At 48.7% G+C, this 21835-nt stretch overlaps 1 protein-coding gene and 1 long non-coding RNA gene across 2 annotated transcripts in view; one reads left to right on the forward strand and one right to left on the reverse strand.

Annotated features, from left to right (window-relative positions):
• Positions 1-1478: 1478 nt before the first annotated feature.
• TMEM200C (transmembrane protein 200C) lies at positions 1479-7452 on the reverse strand. The gene is made up of 2 exons (XM_069568612.1): positions 6985-7452; positions 1479-4114 (listed from the first exon to the last, which is right to left on the reverse strand). The coding sequence occupies exon 2, from the start codon at positions 4011-4013 to the stop codon at positions 2226-2228; it is 1788 nt and encodes a 595-aa protein (XP_069424713.1). The 5' UTR covers positions 4014-4114; positions 6985-7452; the 3' UTR covers positions 1479-2225.
• Positions 7453-7547: 95 nt separating this feature from the next.
• The window catches only part of LOC138428125 (uncharacterized), a 55361-nt gene continuing 41073 nt past the window's right edge, over positions 7548-21835 (forward strand). The window contains exon 1 of the long non-coding RNA XR_011252283.1: positions 7548-8018. This is a non-coding gene — a long non-coding RNA (uncharacterized lncRNA). The remainder of the gene's footprint in view (positions 8019-21835) is intronic.

Below are 21835 nucleotides of genomic sequence, written 5' to 3' on the forward strand. Positions count from 1 at the left end.
TGTTATGAGCATAATGCAGATTCAATCTGGGAGTAAATTAGGCCCTTTAAAAACTGATCACAGAATGTGACACTAAATGGAGTTGAAGAAGTATTATGTTCACTTGGCAAAGTTGTCTTGTGCAAATATGATAGGATTGTATCCGGGACAAAACAAATACCCTGATTTAAGTAAAGCTTTTAGAGCTGAAGGCAATCATAGAGATTATATCATCCACCAGAGGCCCAGAGGAATTAAGCGATTTGCCTAAGGTTACACAGATAGTAAGCAAACCTTCCAGATTTGAGCCCAGGCTTTCTAGAGCTTAGTGGGAGGGAGGCCCATTCTCCTGCAGCATGCATTCAGACACTGTTATCATGATAACATTCTCAGTAACTACTGTCTTTGAGTACTGCTCTGAACCAAGCTTTCGATCAGGCTCTGTCCACATAACCCCCTTGTCCCACCCCTCATAGCTCTATGTGGAATGGTGGTTTTTAGTTGCTCAGTCATGTCTGACTCTGCGACCCCATGGACTACAGCCCACCAGGCTCTTCTCTCCATGGGATCCTCCAGGCAAGAATACTGGAGTGGCTTGCCATTTCCTTTTCCAGGGGATCTTCCCAACTCAGGGATCCATCCCTCATCTCCTGTGTCTCCTGCACTGCAGGCAGATTCTTTATCCATTGAGCCATTGGGAAGCCCTTGGTACGTCTAGTTATCCCCCTTTTATAGAGGAGATCACAGCAACCCAACATTTGTGACTTGTTCATGGCTACACAGCCAGCAAATGCCCAAACCTGGGGTCCAGCTTCACCCTTGAATCTGCATTCTGTCTCTGGGACCCACTGTTTCACCCCTGGGGGTCAAGAGGACCTCATCTTTGATAAGATTTTCCTTGAAAATCAGTATTTTAAATTCCTGCAATGTTAGCCTCAGCTACCCATAACTAGAGAACCTGTTTCTGAGAAGCTGAAAAAAAGTCATACATGAGGCTCAGCTCATACTCCACGGGAGAGGACATCAGACTGGTATACTAATTACTGTGTTTGTCTACTGGTCTTGAAAACTAACTAATTGACTTTTAATAATATCAAGCATAAACAACCTACCACATTATTAAAACGTGACCTGCTAGCCTTTGTAGGACATGGATTCAAGATCTTGAATTTAAAAGCAAAAATCAAATAGTCAATTGCCAAAGGATAGCAGAAGAACATGAAGCCTGGGTGGTCTGTAGATTAATCCTAAAGGTAAACTAGAAGCATTGTTGAAAATTACTGTTTATTTAATATTTCATTTGAAAGAGACGCTCCCAAACGTTCAATTCTACTCTGTATTTAAGTTAAAAATATGCTTGAAATGACTGAGGATGGCACTGAATCACAGTAGTAGTGTCATAGCAAAATATCTTGGGTTTACCAGCGGAACTGCCCCATGCTTTACATGTGTTAAAGTATTAGTTCTGAGGCAAAATGAGGCACTGTTATGTTTAACTGTTTGTTTGGAAACTTGTTTTATTAAAAAAAGATTTTTTTTCATGGTAATGCTATTTTCAGTACAGGTGTGATAATACTCCATAAAGTATTGTGTACTTGATATAGTGAATTGAGGAAGGTAACAGTCCCACTGGATGCTGGCCTCTAATCTCCATGAGATACCCTAGTAGCAAAATGTAAATACCCTTTTCAAAAATAAAGAGGCCTTTGGGTGGTGGGATGAGCAGACAGGGGTGGGGCAGGGAACTGTGATCTCTTCAAACTCATGCTTTTGGCTTTGACTTCACTGAGTAAAATCAGTTCTCAGAGAACTGAGACAAACCCTTCTATGCTCCCCAAAAGCACAGAAGGAAGAAAGCTTGTCATTCACGAGCAGCTAGGGACAAAACCAGCGGCAGAGTACAGGTCAGGGGAATTAGAGATCCAAAAAAAAAAAAAAAAAGTTGGAGTAAAGTGCACAGTTACTGCCAAAAATATATTATTTTGATCCTAAGAAAATTAAGAGAATTTTATCTAAGGAACTACATTGCTGACCTTTTAATACATTTGGTTTTCAGAGAACATACAATCACCATCGGACCTATAAGACTAGTATGCTTTGAAAAAAAAGTTGCTTGGAATTATCTACAGGAATCTCGTGAATGCAATTCAAGGCTAACATTCTGCAGCTCTTTGGGTAGTGGGCGATTTCCGCGGATAAATCCCCTACTTCTGCGGGCATTTCTCCTATCTTCTCTCTCTTTCTTCCTAAATGCCAGCACTCTCCAGTTCTCTGTCCTCGACCCCTGAGGCGTGAGACCGGGAAATCATGTAGAGTTTCTCCTTGTTTGTAAACTGCCTCTGCACCGGATGGGAGGGCTCGGCCTCAGGGGCCTCCTGGCCGGGATCCTCCGGGGGTCTCTGCTCCGACTCCGGGGCGGTGGCGGCCTCCCCGTCTGGGTTTCCACCGGCCCCGAGGTCCCCCATCGACTCCAGGGAGGTGCCCGTCTCTCGCAGGGGGGTGTAGCCCCTATTGCTGCAGGACGGGTCATCAGACTGGGAACTCGGCGAGTCCGGCCGGGCTGGGGTCTCCGGGGAGGCCGCGAGCTCCGGGAGGCTGGAGTCCAGGTCCGCGCTGCGCGAGGCGGGCAGGGGCTCGGAGGACTGGGCCGCCCGGTAGTCCGGCAGCCCGCTGGTGCTGCGGCGCCGCAGGGCCGCGTGCCTGCCGGTCCTGGGTAGGCGGCCGCCCTGCCCCCTGGCGGTGCGCGCGGCTGCCGGCTCCTCCGGCTCGTGAGGCGCCCAGCGCGCGCCGCCGCGGGCACCGCCCCGGAGGTCGGCGAGGCTCAGGTCGAGCGGGATCTCCCGGGCGCCGCGCTCCCCGGGGGGCCGCTGCCAGCCGTGGCTCGCGGTCCCCGCGTCCCCGTCGCGGTCCCCCGGCAGGGGCAGCAGCGCGAAGGCGCTCAGCGACGAGCCCACGAGGGAGCTGGCAGTGCTCGGGCGCCCCCAGGTTTCAGGGGGGCTGCCGGGCGCCGGGCTGCTGCCGCTGCTCGCGGCCCGGCGACGGCCGGCCATGCCCGGGCGCTCGCGGTAGATGCTGTACACGGCCTCCGCCGGGCTCGGGGACTCCCGCGGGCGGCGCGGGGACGAGGCCAGGTCGGGCGGGGACACGGCGCCTGGGGTCCCCTCGCCACCTCCCCTCCGGGCCGCGGGGTGGGGCCAGGCGCCGCGGGCCAGCATAGCTGCCGCCCCGAAGGCGTCCCCGGCGGCGCCGCCGCGGGTCCCGGGCTTCAGCTCCAGGCCCCGCGACTGCACGTAGCCCAGGAAGCCGTTGAGCGGCGCGGCGCCGGGGGGCGCCGAGGCGGGGCCGGAGGACGAGGCGGCGGCCGCCAGGTCTTTGGCGCGGAGGCTGTGCACGTCGATGACGGTGGAGTAGAGGTCCCGCAGGTTGATGATCTTGGTCTCCTTGTCCCTGTTCTCGTGGAGCACGGCGTTGGCGCAGATGAAGAGGAAGATGCCAATGCCCATGATGAGGGGCCCGAAGACCTTGAGCTTGTCGGAGTGCAGGTAGCCCGAGAAGACGCGGAAGAAGAAGCCCACCGACGTGGAGGACGACGGCGACGGGGCGGGGGACCGCGCTGGGGGAGTGCTCCTGGGCGCGCCCACCGAACTGGCGGTGACACCTTCCGGAGGCCCCGGCTGGGTCCTGGACCGGTTTCTGCTGCCCCCGCTGCTGCTGTTGGTCATGGAGGGGATACGGTAGCCGCTGTCCCCGGGTGGCGGCGGCGGCGGCGGCTGCTTAGCCCCCTCCCGGTGGGCTCCGTTGGCCTTGGGCCAGTAGCCCACCACCGCCAGGGCGATGCCCACCAGCAGCACCACGATCCCGCAGAGGGCGATGAGCCCGGAGACGGAGCACAGCTTCAGCTTGCCCTTCACCACCACCACGTCGTTCTTGCGCCTCTTCTTGGCTTTCCGCTTGCGCTTGGGGACCTGGCCCGGGGGCCGGAGGGGGTCCTGCTTCCGGGCGGAGATCCTCAGGAGGCCGCCGGTGGCGATCATAGCGAGCGGTGGAGAGTGGGGCTAACCCGGGGCCGGAGGCCTGTAGGGGGGCGGGGGGGGGGGCACCAGCTGCCCACTAGCCGCTCCTCCACCTCCTCCTGCTGCAAAGCAGAGGAAGACAGTCAGAGGGTGTAGGCTTGGCTGCGGCAACATCCCACGAGCTCTGCCATAGTCTGGCTCCAAGATCCCACCACATGTGCGCGCCCCTACCCCACTCCATCCCACATCCCGGGGCCATGACCCGCTAACACGAGTGCCCTACGTGGAGACCAGGGGGTGAGGGCAGTGGATTAGGGACGAGAAGCGCTGTTGCCGTTAACTGACTGATCCGAGAAGGTTAAACACACTTGGAGAGCACGTCTTCTTTTCTCCTCCATCCCCCAAACACTGTAGGTACTATTCCAGCAGGGCTCAATTCAAAAGCTCCAGGCTGACAGCCAACGGAGTTCTGACCATGAGTGAAAACTAACGTGGGACTCAGCGCTCGTGGGCACGGGCTCTCCTGGTCTCCCAAGGGGGGCGCCCCAGACTTCCAAGTCTCTTAACTGAAAGGAGGGTCTGTTTGTCTGTGGGGCCTTCAAAGTCCCTGAAACAGTCACAAAAGTTACCGATTCATAAAGACAAAAGGAAGTCCTTTCACTGGACAGAAGTGAAAAGTCATATCCTGGCAGACGGTTTATTTACCTCATGTAATTAATAAACAGTTCACGGCTGGGGGAACACCGGAGAGCTATGTTCAGTACTCCGACCATGAATCCCTCCACCACCTTGTCTCCAAGCCATCATTGTTCTCAAGCAAGCTGATCCTTCTCACAGCCCCTTCCCTCATCTCTTTCCTGCAACATCTGGACAGCTTCTTGGGGTGGAATATTTAGTTTTAGGTAACAGGTTATGTAACTGCGCTCTTCTCTCTGGCCTCTTCTCCTCCCTCAGAAGAACTCCCTTAAAGGTATCAAGTGCTAGAGCCCATCAGGGCATTTAAGCAGTCCTCCCAGAATCTTTCTCTCATGTGGGAAAATTCCAATCTTAAAAAAAAAAAGAGAGAGAGAGAGACCTGCCATCATAGCTTTCTGACCCCTTATTAATGTGCCAACAGTACATTCTGAAGAATCCAAATATTCAAATGAGGAGGCAGTTAACTAGGTACAGCAGTCTACATAATAACGATGGCTTGTAGGATCTCCCAAGGGAGAGCTGTTCCCATGTTTTTCTCATGAGGTCATTTTTAGGAAAGGAGGGGGGACAACAATCAGTGGACTATGTTACATGAAGTTTAGTGGTTTATAATAAAGCCTGGGTAGATAAACGGCACAGATGCAACTCTGTGGATATCTGTCAGCTTCGAAAAATTTCAGTCCTGCTGGATCCCCAGAGTAACACATATTTTGTTCCACTGGTTGTGTTCCCTCCTATCATAGAGATGCTAAAATTAAGGGCATTGTTTGAAATCGAAAGGCTTAGATATCACTCACAAGCCTTTGGAATTATACCTTTATAAAATAATTCATGTTTTAGAATAAACTGCCCTTTGAAAATGGGGGGTTGCTCAGGTAGAATTTTGCTTTTAGTTGGTGCCTGGGTGAACAGCTTTGCCCGTTGAGCCCCTCTATCATACCAAGACAGGAGCATTTCTCCACTGATGGAAAAGCAAATGGCAACCCACTATTTACAATGCTTGTAAATCAATATCTCCTTGGAACTTGGTTGGCTTTCAGTAAGCAGGAATTCGAGGTGGGCTAGAGAGGGGTTAAACACTGGGCAGGTGAGAGAGGGCTTAGTGGAGAGAATACATTTACAAACCCTTTGAATTTTGTTTTTAAGTAGGAGCTGCACCAATAAGCAGAGATTGGGGGGGGGGGGGAACAAAAACAAAACAGAAACCAGAGTAGCTTACTGTCCATTCTTCCCCCTAAATAAGCACATTTATTATGTAGTTGTAACTGCAAAGACTGCTTTTTTAAGTGATACCCAAACTCCAGCATCTTTAATGTAATGATCTGGAGATGAGTGATTGTCTTAAGAAGGATTGGGGAGCCAGACATTTTAGAAGCAAAGGCAGCCTCCGTTGGCGAGGTGGCTCTCCCAGAAAAAAGAGAAGGGCTAACATTTTGTTGGGCACTGATGGGGACGCTGGACGTCTTGGAGGAGGAAGGTCCACACATGTTTTTTCTCCTCACAAGGCAGTTTTGGCTCTGGGTACAAAGTAAGGAAGACTGGAATGGATTTCAACAACCGTTTACAGAAGATCTTTAAAATTAGTTTAATAGCTAGTAATTAACTCCCTAGTTTATTATTCCTTCAGCTCTGCTGAAGCCTGAACTCCTTTATAACGTGTCTCCATCTGACGGGGAAATACTGACAAAGGTCAGATGGCGAGGAAGAACCACCTTGGAGGTTTTCTTCGTGCATAATGAAGGAAAACAAACTTAGCATTGGAGCTCGGCTGCCCTAGCAATTTACTGCCTGGTGCTGGTCTTTCCGCGGCAAAGGAATGGAGGCTGGGGGAAAAGAAAGGAGGGATGTCTAAAAATACAACTGCTTCCAAGAGAGACGTTCAAGTTCTCGGCTCGTGATGGATTAAGCCCCACTCGGTGTCTGCGGCTCCGAGCCCACAGGACTGGGAGCGCCCTGCCCTGCCCGGGTCCTCAATACCCCCGGGCCCTCCCCGGCAGGGCAGCGAGCCCCCCTTGCCCTTCCCTTTAGGTCTGCTTATTTATGTTGGAGTCACATGAGTGCAGCAGCTGGGAGTCCGCCTCTGGAACGAAGCCAGGCGCGAGCGAAGTGAGGGCAATCCTGAACTCGCTTGTATCCGGGCAGCGCGTGCCGCGTAGCCCGCCCAGGAACACGAGTGTCCCGAACACCCGCGCGGGGGACCCGGGCTGGGCCCGGGGGCTGGGGAGGGGGCGCCCGAGGGGATGGACAGAACGGCTCAAGATGGCAGCGCTGGAAGCCAAGAATATCGCTCACTTACCCGGGAAGACGGGGGCAGCTCGGGGCCGGCGAACGGGCGCTCGGGCGACACAAAGGAACCATGGAGAAACTTTTCGAGCCGGAGCCGCCGGCGGAGCGCGGGGACAGCGCCGCGGGGCCCTCGGTGCGAGCGCGGCTCAGCATCCCGGCGGGGGCGAGCGTCAGCCCCGGGTGCGCATCCCTCTCTGGCGCCGGGGTGGGAGCCATTTCCCGGAGTTTTCAAGTGTCAGGTCTTCTGCATCCCGCATCCCGCCCGGAGCCGCTCTCCCCGCCGCCCCGGCCCCTAGTCCGGCCCTGCCTGCTGGTCGGCTCCGCGCCTCTTTGTGCGGCTGCTGCGCGCCGGGCACCGCCGGGTGGAGTTGAGCCCGCGGCGGCGGCGGCGGCGGCGGCGGCGGCGAGAGCGGCTCGGGGCGGCCGGACCCGCGGCGGTTGCTAGGAGACCGGAGCCGTGACACAGGGAAATCGCTGCAGGATGGCAGTCGGTACCCGGCCCGGCCCGGCGGCTCGGGGGCGCACCCGCCCCCCGCCCCGCCCCGCCTCCCGCCTCCCGCCTCCTCCCCGGCTCCAGTCCCCTCGCCTCGCCGATCTCCCCCACAGCACTTCCTCTCCCGCTGGCGCGCGTCCCCTCGGAAGAACCGCTTCCCCAGGAACGAGGAGGCGCGAGGGGAGGCGGAGGTGGGGGCCCGGGCCGGGGGCGCGCGGGGAGGGCAGGGCGCGGGGCGCCTCAGCCCCAGTCCTCCCCGCCCTTGGGGCGCCCCGGGAGCGCCGCCTGCCCGGGGCTGGAGCTTTGTTCTTTCCCTCCCAACTACCTGTCTGAGCCGCGGGCCGGGGGGGCCCCAAAGGAAGGGCCGCTGCTCCCGGAGGGGCTCCCCATCAACATCTGCGGGCAGCGCCCGCGTCTCCGGGCCTCCCTGCGTCCCGGCCTCCCCTCTCCTCTCTTTCTCTTTTGTTGCCTCTACTCCCGGACACGACACAGCCTGGGCTGTCTCCCTCCTCCCACTCGGGAGTTGGCAGTGTGGACGCACAGCGAACACAGTAAGTTGTCCCCCAGCGAAGTCAGGCCGGGCCGAGGGGATCCGCCCCCGCCGCGCCACGCGCCCGGCGGGGCTCGTGGCCGCCGCTGTCCGCTGTCCACGCGCTCCAGCCCCGCCGGGCTTTTGTGGCCGCTCCCCCGGACTCGGGCAGCTGGGGCTCATCGGAGATTAGAATCGGCACCGGGGCTCTCGCTTGGCAGCCCCTCCTGCTCCGACCCGCGCGCTCATGAGCAAGCTTGCAAAGGAAAACTACAATTCTCCAGGAATCAGGGTTAGCATCAGAGACGGGAGGTGGGGGGAGGGAGGCCGTCCAAACTCCCTACGTCATTTTTAAGGAAGCGAGAGGGAGAGAGGAGTCCTGCTTCCTGGCTCATCCCTGCCCTCTCAACTGTTAAGTAAAAATGACAGGAAAGCGAGCATTTCCAAGTGGAATTTCCCCATGGAGAATTGAGAAGAAAGTGAGAAAGATTTCAATTATTTATTGAAATAGGACAGCCAGGGTTCAAGAAGAAAGCAACGGAAGAGCAGGTCCTGTCTGAACTTTGGGGCCCAGACAAAATATATTGCTGTGGGGTGGGGGCAGTGGTGGTGGTGGAGACTGTTGTGTATTCTGAGTTTGCCTGTTCAAGGGTTCAGGAAGCCCACCAGGGAGGGCCTTGCAACCTGCAGTGTCAGGGACAAGATTGTTCCTCAAGGTACACGGCATCCTCTTGTGTTTACCGCTAGAGCTTGCACTTTGCAGAAAAGAACAATTAAAAAAAAAAAGACCAAACATTTATGGATTTAAAGGCAGAAATGTGGACACTTGATATGTGAGGTGGGTGTGGAGACGGTGGGGAGGCAGGAGGGGGTGGAGGAGAAATATTTCCTCAAAGGAAACCACACATCTGCATATTTGGAAGGTGGCGTCGGTCTCCCTTTCCAAGCAAATATTGAAGCTGGATAATGATGGGGTGATCAGAGCCCACCTCCTTCTACCTCTGTTCCTACTCAGACACTAGAAAACAAGTCAAAATAAAGGGAAAGTTTTCAGTTCCACAATAGAGTGTTTCCTTTTAGAGAAATCACTGCAAGGGAGAAATCACCTGGTCTAGTAGTCACTTTCAAGGTGCTTTTTTTTTTTTTGGCTCGGAACGTCTAGACTTCAGGCAGATTCTTTACCCACTGAACCATCAGAGAAGCCCTCTAGACGTCTTGAATCCCTATAATAATCTGGTGATTTGCACAAAGACTGGATCTGAGATCTCATTTCATTACACAACTGGCTGCCAGGGGCCACGGGGTGGCAATTCCTGTCCTCATTGGCCTCTGCTGAGCTGTGTAAACAGAAATGGCACTGCAGAACTTCATTTTGGTCTGAGGTGGATTAAGCCATTAGCAGTTTCAAATTTCAGCAGAAATGATAGCCATCATTGGCACAGTTAAAATTCACCTGAGGGATTTAAGGAGAAAGGAATAGAATGCTTTTCTAGATAAACAGGCCTTGGGACATACTTTTCTTCTGTGGATGACTGCAGTAAGATTCATGGTTTATTATTCAAAGGCTTCCTTGTGAACTGGAGTTCTTTGGAACTTTGAACTGTTAACGTTTCACCTGAGTGTATCATCTTCAGTTATTTTCTTTGTTTTCAGCTCAGGGTATCAGAAGAAATCAGATCACATCTGTTTCCAGTGCAGTCCTTTATCCTCTCTGTAATAATATCATATCAACATACATTCCCACGGGTTTGCAAGTGATGGGGTTATTTTGAAAGGAACAATGATGCTCTCGGCCCTTCTGGAGTTATTTTCTTTCTGATTTCACTGGCTGTTCAGTTAGGGTGATTTCAGAGGTTGTGGGACACCCCCTCTTTCACCCTGCTGGATACTGAAGGGTGAAAACTACCTACTTATAACAGTTCACCAGTGTTTGTAGAACTGAGGGCTTAGCTGGGCATTCAGAACATGTGGCAGCAGGAGAGAAATGAGGGCCTTGGGAAAAAAGAAGAGGAAAAAGATGAGCTTAGTTTTGTTGTTCAGTTGCTAAGTCGTGTTCGACTTAGGGTTTGTGACCACATGGACTGCAGCATACCAGGCTTCCTTGTCGTTTACCATCTCCTGGAGCTTACTCAAACTCATGTCCATTGAGTCGGTGATGCCATCCAACCATCTCATCCTCTGTTGTCCCTTTCTGCTCCAGCCTTCAATCTTTCCTAGCATTAGGGTCTTTTCCAGTAAGTCAGTTCTTCACATCAGGTGGCCAAAGTATTGGAGCTTCAGCTTCAGCATCAGTCCTTCCAATGAATATTCAGGGTTGATTTCCTGGTCTAGGATTGACTAGTTTTAACTAACTAAACTAAGAACAGTATGAGCTTAGGTTAGTTGAATTAAACTCTAAACTGAAGCCTTTCATCTGCTCTTTCTTAAAAACAACCCTTATGTAATATATGTAATTCACAATCCATTTCCATTTACTTCCCTTGGTCATGTCCTCAACCTGGACTGGCTCACCTGCCTGTGTGTGCCGGGGGGCTCAGGAGGAGACGTGGTGGTGGGCAGCCTGCCGGGGCCCTTGGTGGTGAATGTGAACAGAACAGGAGAGGGAGGATAACAGTGGGCAGTGGGGGAAGCTTGCCCATGTCAGCAGCCCTGCAATTCCTGCTTCTCCCCACGCTCTCATCCCTCAGGTTTTTCAGTCGCAGAAACAGATAGTTTGGAGGTGTGTGTTCTGGAACCAGTTTGTATCCTCCATACACACAGTACGGAATTTAATCAAATAAGTCAGAGGTGTTGGCTTCTCTGCCTCAGTTTCCCCATATGTATTGGGATCATGACACACGCTTGCCTCATAGCATTATTGTGAGGATTAAGCAAGGTTAGTTCACGTTCACTAATGTTTGCTGCTGCTACTGCTAAGTCACTTCAGTCGTGTCCGACTCTGTGCGACACCATGGATGGCAGCCCACCAGGCTCCCCTGTGGGGTTCTCCAGGCAAGAACACTGGAGTGGGTTACCATTTCCTTCTCACTAATGTTTAGCATGTGGTTAACACTCATTGGGCTTCCCTGGTAGCTCAGCTGATAAAGAATCCTCCTGCAATGCAGGAGACCTGGCTTCGATCCCTGGGTTGGGAAGATCCCCTGGAGAAGGGAAATGCTACCCACTCCAGTATTCTGGCCTGGAGAATTCCATGGACTGTATAGTCCATGGGGTCTCAAAGAGTTGGACACAACTGAGCGACTTTCACCTTCACCTTAACACTCATTACATTTAGCCATCCTCCTTGGTAGTCTGAACCTCTTCTCCCACCTTGTTACCCTCCCTCTCAAGTTCTGTTCACATTCACCAACATTGATGTGGGAGGTGCCTACCCTTAATCACTCTGAAATGTGGTTAGAGGATTGGCTATTGTAACTGAGCAACACTGCCCTCATGACCCACGTGGCCTTGGCTCAGTGTCGCTCAAGAAGCCCACTCTCTAGGGGGTCGGGGGTGAAAACTGTTTCCCCATTGCCACCTCACTCATTTTGCAATTACTAGGGCCCTTTCATTTCAGTGCTGGAGAACCCAGATTGCAAACTCAAGTCACTCTAGAGTCAGCGTAGGAGTTTGCAAAAACACAACCAAGAGGACATTCTTCAGACTGGACATTTCAGGGATTCACAGAAGGGACTTTAAAGCCTTTTTCTGGCATCGCCACAGAAGGAAAAAAAAACACTATCCCAAGGTTGAGCATGGGACACCAGATATCTCACTCCTCCTCTTTCCTACTTCCTTCCCCATACCCCAGCCAATAAAAAAAGATGACAAACAAAAACCCAGTCAGAGAAAACAAAAAACCAAGCACCAGATTTAGCAAATAAAATCTTAGGTGGAATATACACACAGAAGCTCTCTGTTCTTTACCTGAAATGTAGATTTCACCAGGCACAGTCTTTGATCTGCATCCCACCATTACATACATCGTTAGCCTCAGGCTCTTTTTCATGGCACATACAAAGGATAATAGAGTTTGATAAAACAGAAAATAGGAAATGCAACAGTGGGATAAAGCTCCGTTAGATTTCTTTTGGAACAGAATAGGCAAGAAGACACCCGGCAGAGCCTGGATGAAGCAGAACTTGGAAGCCCAAGGGTGGGAAACCCTTGGTTTCTCACAGTTCCAGATTACACGGTTTGTGTTTCCAGCCCTTCCCCAGCGACGCTGCTGTCCCAGAGGGACAGGCGTTTGCCTCTGCCTCCATTCCCCAGAGGCCCACAAATGAATCTCTGGGAGAAGGAACTCGGAATCACTTTCGAGAACTTCTGTTTGGAAACTAAGGGTGAATTCATGCTGTGTCAAGGTCACGATCCAGCCTGTTCTCTTGTGTTTCTGAAACATGTCAGAGTTCAAGCCTGAACACTTCCACCGCAGAGGAAAGGAGATGATGAAACATATCAGCCAAGCACCTCTACCTCCGTTTCAGACAAACGGGGCATGTGGCAGAGACAGCCTTCACTTTCTGCCTCCAGCCCCATTCATTCTTAATTTTGCAAGTCACCAAGAGACTGACTGGGGGTTGTCTTCTCTAATAAGAAGGTTCCTTTCTGTACATTCACTTTCCCCCGATGGCCTGTATTTTCTATCATTTTCCATGGACACCGTCAAAGCTGGGTTGTGTGCCTCATAAGATAATTGAGGTCTGAAATGAGAAACCAGGGTGTGTTGGCACAGCTGAAAGCACATCAAAGCCGAGCTTGGAAAGGGCTTTGCAGAGAGGGCACGAACAACAGAACAGCCAAGAAGAAGCTCACAACTAAATGTGCTCTGTGTTCCCAAAACATATCCCAAACGTCCACACCAAGGCTGTCCCCATTATTTCTAATAATCCACGAGCACTTCAGACAGAAGACTTGTCCTACTGAGAACTAATAGAAACTCGCATGTCGGAGCTCCTTTCAAAATTAACTGTGATGTGAGCTGCTGTGAGTTCCCAGCAGGAAGGGAGAAACACACGGACACGAAACTCCTTTTCAAAAGTAAAGAAACCAAGACTAGAGCTTGGGTGACAATCTCAGACTCATCCTGCAAATATTTTTTTTAAAGTGCCTCTTGTGTACCCAGCTTTTTGATTCTTGTATTTATTCACTCAACAAATATTTACTGAGCAGTTACTAGGTTATAGTTATTCTTCTAGGCACTGGGGGTAGGGTGATGAACAGGTAAACAAAGAAACATAAGATTTCAAGACTAGAGCTTGGGTGACAAGTCTCTGACTCAACCTGCAAACATTTTTTAAGTGCCTCTTGTGTACCCAGCTTTTAGATTCTTGCATTTATTCACTCAACAAATATTTACTGAGCAGTTACTATGTTATAGTTAGTCTTCTAGGCACTGGGGGTAGGGTGATGAACAGGTAAACAAAGTCCCTCTCTGGGAAGGGGGCAGGTAGGTAATAGAAAAGTTTGAAGCAAACAAAAGAAAATTTCAAAGCTTGATGAGTGTTATGAAGAAATTAAAAGAGGGCGCTGTGACTGGTGAGAGGAAGCAGCAGGAGAGAATAACTTAGATCGGATATTCAGGGAAGATCTTGCCAAGGAGTGGTGTTTGTACTGAGAGCTGAAGGCTGAAAAGGAGCTGACCATTTGAGAGTATTCCCCAGCAAAAGAAAAGATTAAGGGACATGGCCCTGTTAGCCTATAATTTAGTTAGAGTCATCAAAAAATAACTAGTGACCAATGCAGGCAGGGCAAGAGGGCAAAATCTCTAAGTGCTAGAGGACTTTAGAAGATAATGATCACTGGGGAGAAAAAGCTAGGTCAGGAATACCTCGTGGCTCCCACCCTTGACCTGGGGTAGATTTGGGTCAGTGGAGGGAAGGCATAGAACTGGACATGTGAGCAGTTGGGACATGAACATAACCTCTCTGATGAGTGTAAGAGGCCCAGGAGTAGGGGCCAAGCATGCCATTGATGTTGAGATGCTCAGAATGGGAAGAGCCCTTCAGATGCTCTTGTGTGGTCCATGGACCAGCAGCATCAGCACTACCTGGGATTCACCTCATCTCGCATCTCTTATCCAGGTGTGAGAGAAAGAATTTTGCCTTTAACTCTGTATTTCACAAAGTGCACACAGATGTACATAATGTCCGTGACCAAATATGTGTTTCTTACATGGGGCAGCAGCATGTGTTTTAGCTCAAATGAAAGAAGAAATTAAAACCTGTGTCTTTTGGAGGTGTCTGTATCTGTCTAGGAAATAGGTTTGGTGGAGGTGAGGCTTGAATCCAGTTTTCTGGAAGATCAAGTTCACTCTACTCTGGGACTGCTCTTTGGGTTCAGACCCTTGACACTCAGGTAGTCCTGCCCCTTCTAGTTATGGGATGTTAGGTACATTATTAGATACCCAAGTGTCTGATTGTCTGACTCCTCTCTTGCAAGGTGGTTGTGGGGAGGAAATGAGATAGTCGGGGGCAGCTTGGGGAAGAAGAGGTCCTCTGGTCCCCCGTCATCTCTACCATTCCCCAGAACACCTCTAAATGAATATATAGAAGTAAAAACTGAGTACTTGCTATGGAAAGGTTACTCATCCTGTCCTATCATTAAGCCTGTTCTATGTGGAAATTTTGGGGCTGCTGCTATAGGTGTTTCTTGGGGTACAGGCATTGATGTCTGTGCAGCCTTAGTCAGGTGTTAGTGCTGGTGATAATGGTGGGGAATCTTTACAGGGTGCATCGTGGGTCCTGGAGACACAGTGGAGGGCAGAAGCCACCTGCGAGGTTTGGGTCTGATCCAAAGACAGAGAAGAGTTTCCCAGAGTGCCTTGCGGTTCCCAGTGAGCCCAGGCAGGCAGGGAGTGGTGACTGATGTGCTCGTCTCATCTTCGGAGCCCCTCGCTGGTCCTGCAGCCATTGTGTTTTGGTTTGTTTGTGGCTATTTCCTGAAGTGTGCTTTTTCTTTGCCTTTGGTTGCTGAGCCTCAGCAAGATGATCACTTCCTCCCTAGATGGGACTGGAAATGGCTTTAATTGTACTCGTAAACCCTGAGATAAATGTTTTCACTTTCTTTCTGATGGAAGCCAATGGCATTTTCATACGCATATCTCCTATTTGTTGTCTCAGAAGGCAGGATCTGGATCCCTTTTACTTCTGTTCTCCACTTTCCAGCTTAATTCTCATCAAAGCCAGCCCTCGTCCCCTCCTGCAAAAACAGAGGCTGAACAACTAACTACTTGTGTGGGTGCCGGATATTGTTCTTGTCGTATGTTTGGAATAATTCAAACTTATATATATGTTTTGTGCATGTAACTATGGACTTGTGAAATTAAATTGACTGACTAAGGTGACTTAGGAGGACAAAGTGTTGACCAATAAAAACCCATATTTCATTTTAAGTATCTTTTTGAATTGTGGTTTTCTCAGAGTAGATGCCCAGTAGTGGGATTGCTGGGTCATATGGTAATTTTTGTTGTTAGTTTTTAAAAGGACTCTCTGCACTTTTCTCCATAGGGGCTGTATTGAATAGGGGCTGTATCAATTTACATTTCCACCAACAAAGCAAGAGGGTTCCCTTTTCTCCATACCCTCTCCAGCATTTGTTTTTTTGCAGATTTTCTGATGATGGCCATTTTGACTGCTGTGAGATACCTCATTGTGGTTTTGATTTGCTTTTCTCTAGAGCTATGTTGGGAGAAGGCAGTGGCACCCCACTCCGGTACTCTTGCCTGGAAAATCCCATGGATGGAGGAGCCTGGTAGGCTGCAGTCCATGGGGTCGCTAAGGGTCGGACATGACTGAGCGACTTCACTTTTACTTTTCACTTTCATGCATTGGAGAAGGAAATGGGAACCCACTCCAGTGTTCTTGCCTGGAGAATCCCAGGGATGGGGGAGCCTGGTGGGCTGCCATCTATGGGGTTGCAAAGAGTCAGACACGACTGAAGCGACTTAGCAGCAGCAGCAGAGCTATGTTGAGCCTCTTTTCATATACCTCTTGGTTGTCACCTGTACGTCTTCTTGGGGAGAAATGTCTGTTTGGGTCTTCTGCTCACTTCTGATTGGGCTGTTTGTTTTTCTGATATAGAGCTGCATGAGCCGCTTGTGTATTTTGGAGGTTGATCATCTTAAGTATCACTATGAAAGGAGTCCTCACCAGAATATATCTCAAGGTCATATTGGAAACTTAGATCATTGCTTCCTTTCTGAAACAAAAGAGTGGGGAAAAATTATGCATGTTATATCAGGAGAGAAGTTGATATTATAAACCTGTATCATTTTTTTCAAAATATTAAGATAAAATGTATCTACACTTGGAAAATGGGTCAGATATTTTAAAGTTAATTATGTTTTGAAGTGGGCTTGGGTTTCCTCAGTCTCACACCTGGGCCATTGCAACCATCTTGTGAGCCCCAGGCTTTGCTCCACTGTTCAGGTTATATGGTGGCCTCATATAACCTCACAGTGCTGGAATCCCCGCTGCTGACTTACTGATCGTGTAATGATAGAATCTGCATATTTGGGGCTCCAAATCATTGGAAGCCAAACAATCACAGTGAACAATTAATTTTGCTGTTTACAGTTAATTTCTTAATGCACATCCCTTTCGGATGACCCCGTTGTAACAACTATAATACATTCATATTCCTTTTAGCGTATAAATATAGTCAGAGCAAAGGAGAAAACTGCCTGCCCCAAATGACCATCACAGAATTACATAGATATCTAACATATAAAGCCAGTAAATCAGCCTTGATAGAGTATTTTTTCCCACGTGAAACTCTTGTCAGAACCACAAAAGAGTTACATGATTAAAGTAGGCTCAAAGTAATATTAATATAAATTTTTTTTCTGAAGAGAGAAAGCATGCAGTATTTTCCTACACTTAATTTAGTTTTGAATTTCTATAAAATCTTACTGACAACAATTTCAGCTGTCTTCTTTATATTGAAGAAGACAGAAATACCATGATGTTGGAAAAGTATCACAAGAAGTTATTTTCCAGCAAGAAAGATGCCACCATGATTACTTGACAGACAAAATAAAGTGATTACACAGCTTTTTACAGAGGGCAAACACTGGTATGGTATACTGGAAAATGATATGCAGAGAAAGCAGAGGTAATGCTTCAAAATATTCCTGTTTTTTATTATTCTCCAAAGCCACTTCCTTCCACGATTAGGGTTGGGCCACCGAAAGGTCTGTAGCACTCTGACTGTTTCCAGCATATCATATAAGAGCTTCATTTATTCCGCTCACCAAAGGGAACCTGTGTCACAGATTGCCTTCCAATGCCTCCCAATCACTTATAACTTCTGGCTTTTGATGGCATTAATATGAATGAAATGATAGAAAAATTATACTTTATGGAAATTAAATACCAATCAGTGTTAAAGCTCTACCTTTTTTTTTCTTTTGCCAAGGAAATGATGTTTTTCCCATTTATAGAAATAAGTATATTATCATCAAGACAGAATTCACAAACCATAGGAGGAGGATTAGAAAAGATGGTCATTTGCAGCAATCACTTTAAGAGGGTACACATCAGAATGTGCATTTAATGGCTGACTTTAGAAGTTTTAGAACTTATAGACTCTCTATGGCTTCCCCTAGTAGGCAGTGAAGGAATCTCTCCAGGAATCTGCAAAGGCTGAGGGCAGAGGTGAAGGGGGAGTAGGGGGCCAGGGTGGTGCACAGAATCATGGATCTCAAGTCAGAGGAAGTTAACAAAGCTCCAAGGATTCCATCAGTGGAGCCAGCTTTCTGGTTTTCTATGCCTGTCTCTACCAACACATAGAGACATGGAAATGTCAGCTAGCCTTTCCGGCTCTGAGCAAGCCAGGATTCTAAACCACTTTGAAATGATACTTTTTGTACCCTTTTCCTGGGTGATCCTTCAGTGTGCTATTTATTTAAAGGATGTATAAAGTTAAACTGGATAATTTGATTCCCTCTTTGCTTTTGCAGCCATAGAAAAAAAATCTCAAGGACACGTTGCAAACCTCCTGGACACCATACATATTAATGCAGTATTTAAATGATGCATAATATTGAATAGTTGGTATTGAACAATGGGATTTGAAGAAAGCACTAGCTGGCTTTTAAAGACTCCATCCTGTCTTCTGGTTCATCTTATTCTTTACTTCAAGCTGTGGAGACAGGGGATCAGTCATTTTTACAATATTCATTTGGCCACTGCGTTTTCTAGAAACTCTGGTCTGTACAAAAGATAGTAAAATTACAATGTCCACAAACAGAAGCTACTGTGTTTGGTTTTATACTGTTCTAGATTTTGGCCTCACTTGGATTCAATTCTCAGACTTCTTCAGGAGATGGGATGTTTGAACATCTCAGACCTCCTCTTGGAATATTTTCAGGTAGCAAACAAAATTAATTCATGTTTGCTTTTTGATTGAATCACAAACCATCTAACATTAGAGTCTTACATAAGAATCGAGTAAGCATCAAATACTGAAGGAATACTTATGGAAGAAAACCTTAAAACTGTGAATCTTTGATAACATTTTTTCCCCCTAAAAATTGGGCAAGAACACAATCATTTATTTGCACCATGGGACATTTTGACCTAGTTACAAACACCAGTGTATTCTCCCAGAAAGTAATTTTAAAAACATGGGTTTAGTGATTTTGATGCTTAGATAACTAAGACTCTTTGTCTTCAGCTATTATTTTTGCTTTTGCCTCTTTGACCTTCAGGCTCACCCTGCAAACACATCCCTGTTTCTTGTTCTCTCTCTGCTGTGGCCTCTTTCAGCAGCACTGCTTTTCAGGTTTCCTTAGCTCATTAACTACCTTGTTTCTCTGGACAATTCCCCAGGGGTATAGTTGGCACTTTTCCCCAGTTGACTCTCTTCCCCCCACCTCCCCCCCAGCACATTTTCTTTATCCAAGCAAATCCTCTGCTATCATTTCTTTATCCTTGCAGTTGTCCACGTAGCTCATTCACTGGGTCTCACCATTAGGGAGGGTACTGTTTACTCCCTTCTTTTGATCGTTGGTGAGCTTGCAGAAGGTTCCCGATTACCAGGGGAATTGCTCTTCTGGTTATTTGTATTCAATCCCTCCCTATCCTCAGAAGGACAAGCCCCTGGGGGCTTGTATTGTTTGAAGGCAGAGAAAGGGTTCAACCCATTCTGAGTCCACCTTTGAAGAAACAATTTCCTGAAACATCTCTCTCTACTTACCTAAATCAGGTAACCAACTCCTGTTGAGTTCTGACAACTGTCAGTTTCCAGCTGCAGGACTGTCAGGAGTGTTCAGCCCCTAGATCATCTAACACGTTTTCATCACAGGATTGCTGTATGAGGTGGACGATGGGGGCCTAACTGTAGAAATCTCTAGCAGGCTTTCAGGGGCCAGGACAGTGGTGGGCTGGGGGTGTCCCTATGCCCCACCCCGACTCTCACAGGAATCTCAGACAGACTCTGAGCTCTTTGGCTTCTGCAGGGAAGCCCTTCTTCCCAGAGGCCCTTCCTCACTGTTCAGTCTCTCTGGCCCCCTACTCTTCTTCTCAGCAGAACCCCGGGGTGCCACTCACCTTCTCCTCTTGGGAAGTAGCCTCTGCCATCCCCCAACTCTCCTCCTGGAGGGGTGCGGTTTTCTCTCCCCAAACTCATTCTCCATGTGGGATGTTTCTTCCTGGCTGCCACCTTTTTTACACCCTACAAACAAATGTGCCAGCATTGCTGAGAGTTCTGCTGTCAATCATGTGGGCTGAGCACCTGCTTTATATGAATAACACACGTGAAGAATATACAGGGATTTACAGGATCTAACAAGCCTGGTGGGCTGCAGTCCATGGGGTCGCTAGGGCACGACTGAGCGACTTCACTTTGACTTTTCACTTTCATGCATTGGAGAAGGAAATGGCAACCCATTCCACTGTTCTTGCCCGGAGAATCTCAAGGACGGGGGAGCCTGCTGGGCTGCCATCTCTGGGGTCGCACAGAGTTGGACACAACTGAAGCGGCTTAGCAGCAGCAGCAGCAACAAACCGCTGAGATCGTAATGGAAGTCCTGTTGGCTTCATCGCAGGGCGTTTTATCTCTGAGCGCTTGGTCACCCATCGTCCCCTCCTGGCTTCAGGTTAGTAAAGATGCACAAATCCATTCGTACTTTGTCGGAGCCCCTCTTCCTGGTACTGCGGACCAGATGAGTCAGGACAGAACCTTAGGTGCAGGCTTGTCTGAAGAAAATGGGTTGGTCGCATCTCAGAGACCTTCTGGGTTGGAAAGATCGTCCCCGCGTCCACCTGAAATACTGATTCCTTCGCGTGTTACTCTCAACGCTGTCACTGCCCTACCGATCCATCAGCTGCTCAAAGCTTTTGGGCAAATCAGCCCTTCCTCAACTAGAAAGTAGCTTAAGAGAGCAGCTACTAGGTCTTGTTCATTGCCATGCCCTTAACACCAAAGAAAGTGACTGGCAAGCATCTGTCATGTACTTTTATTTATTTGTTTGGCTGTGCTGGGGTCTCAGTTGCTGCATGAGGATCTTTGATCTTTGTTGGGGTATGCGGGATCTTTAGTGGCGGCTTGTGAACTCCACTCGTTTTCATCACAGGATTGCTGTATGAGGTGGGATGTGGGATCTAGTTTCCTGACCAACGATCAAACCCAGGCCTGGAGCAAGGGAGTACAGGAGTGTAAAGTCTTAGCCTCTGGACCATCAGGGACTTTCCCTGTGCAGGACAGTTGATGGATTTGTGCGCAAATGAGAGATGTACAAAAATGAAATGGAAATATTAGCATCCCTTTAACCTAAGTAGAAAAATTGGAAGGAGGTTCTAATGTTTGAACAAGTGCAGGAGCACCATTTTTCTGGATGCCAAGACTCAATATGGTAAAGATGCCAATTATTACCTTGTGTGCTCAGTTCCTCAGTCCTGTCCAACTCTGTGACCCTTTGGACTGTAGCCCAGGCTCCTCCATCCATGGAATTTCCCAGGCAAGAATACTGGAGCAGGTTACCATTTCCTTCTTCAGGGGATCTTCCTGATCCAGGGATCAAACCTGTGTCTTCTGCATTGCAGGCAAATTCTCTACCTTGTGAGCCATCTGGGGAGCCAGTTATTCCCTTAGCTGAATGCAATTCCAATAAAAATCTGACTTTTCTTTTTAATATATCAACATTATTCTAGGGGTCTACTCAAGAAACATGAAAACACATTTGCACATAAAACTTGGACGTGAATGTTCACGGCAGCATTATTCATAACAGCTCAAAAGCTCACACATGCATCAAGTTGCAAATGGGCAACCAAAGTGTGGTGCATCCATACCATGAAATACCACTCAGCAATAAAGAGGAAATATACATGCTGCAACAGGGATGAGCTCAAAATCATTATGTTCAGTTGAAGAAACCACGTGTAAAAGATCATACAGTGGACACTATCACTATGTTTAATATTAAAAGTCTGGAAAAGCAAATCTATAGAGATTGAAAATAAGTTTGTGGTTGCTTCACCCTGGGAGTGAGGAGTGGTTGGAAATAGGTACAAAGTTTCTTTGAGGAGGTTGGGAATATTCCAAAACGAGACTATGGTGATGGTTGTAAAACTCGCAAATAACACTGACAACCATTAAATTGGATACCCAAAATGGACCGATTTTTTATTATGTAAATTATGTATCCATAAAGCAAAGGTTTTTCTACTTAAGTGTTTATATAAGAATGGAGAGAGAGGTATGCAGAGCCAAAGCACTTTTAGGGAAAAAGGAAAGCTGTGACAGGACATTAATTATTTCCTTTGGGAAAAGCCTTAGAAGGAGAATTTCTGGATTAAAGGATATACACAAAGTGAATAATAACAGTAGTTGAATACCATGCATGCATATTGATAA

The sequence above is a fragment of the Ovis canadensis genome, chromosome 23 (genome assembly GCF_042477335.2).
Source record: "Ovis canadensis isolate MfBH-ARS-UI-01 breed Bighorn chromosome 23, ARS-UI_OviCan_v2, whole genome shotgun sequence".
Classification (NCBI taxonomy): domain Eukaryota; kingdom Metazoa; phylum Chordata; class Mammalia; order Artiodactyla; family Bovidae; genus Ovis; species Ovis canadensis.

Coding starts and splice junctions, on each gene's coding strand:
- TMEM200C (XM_069568612.1), bottom strand. CDS start 4,013: ATGATCGCCACCGGCGGCCTCCTGAGGATCTCCGCCCGGAAGCAGGAC.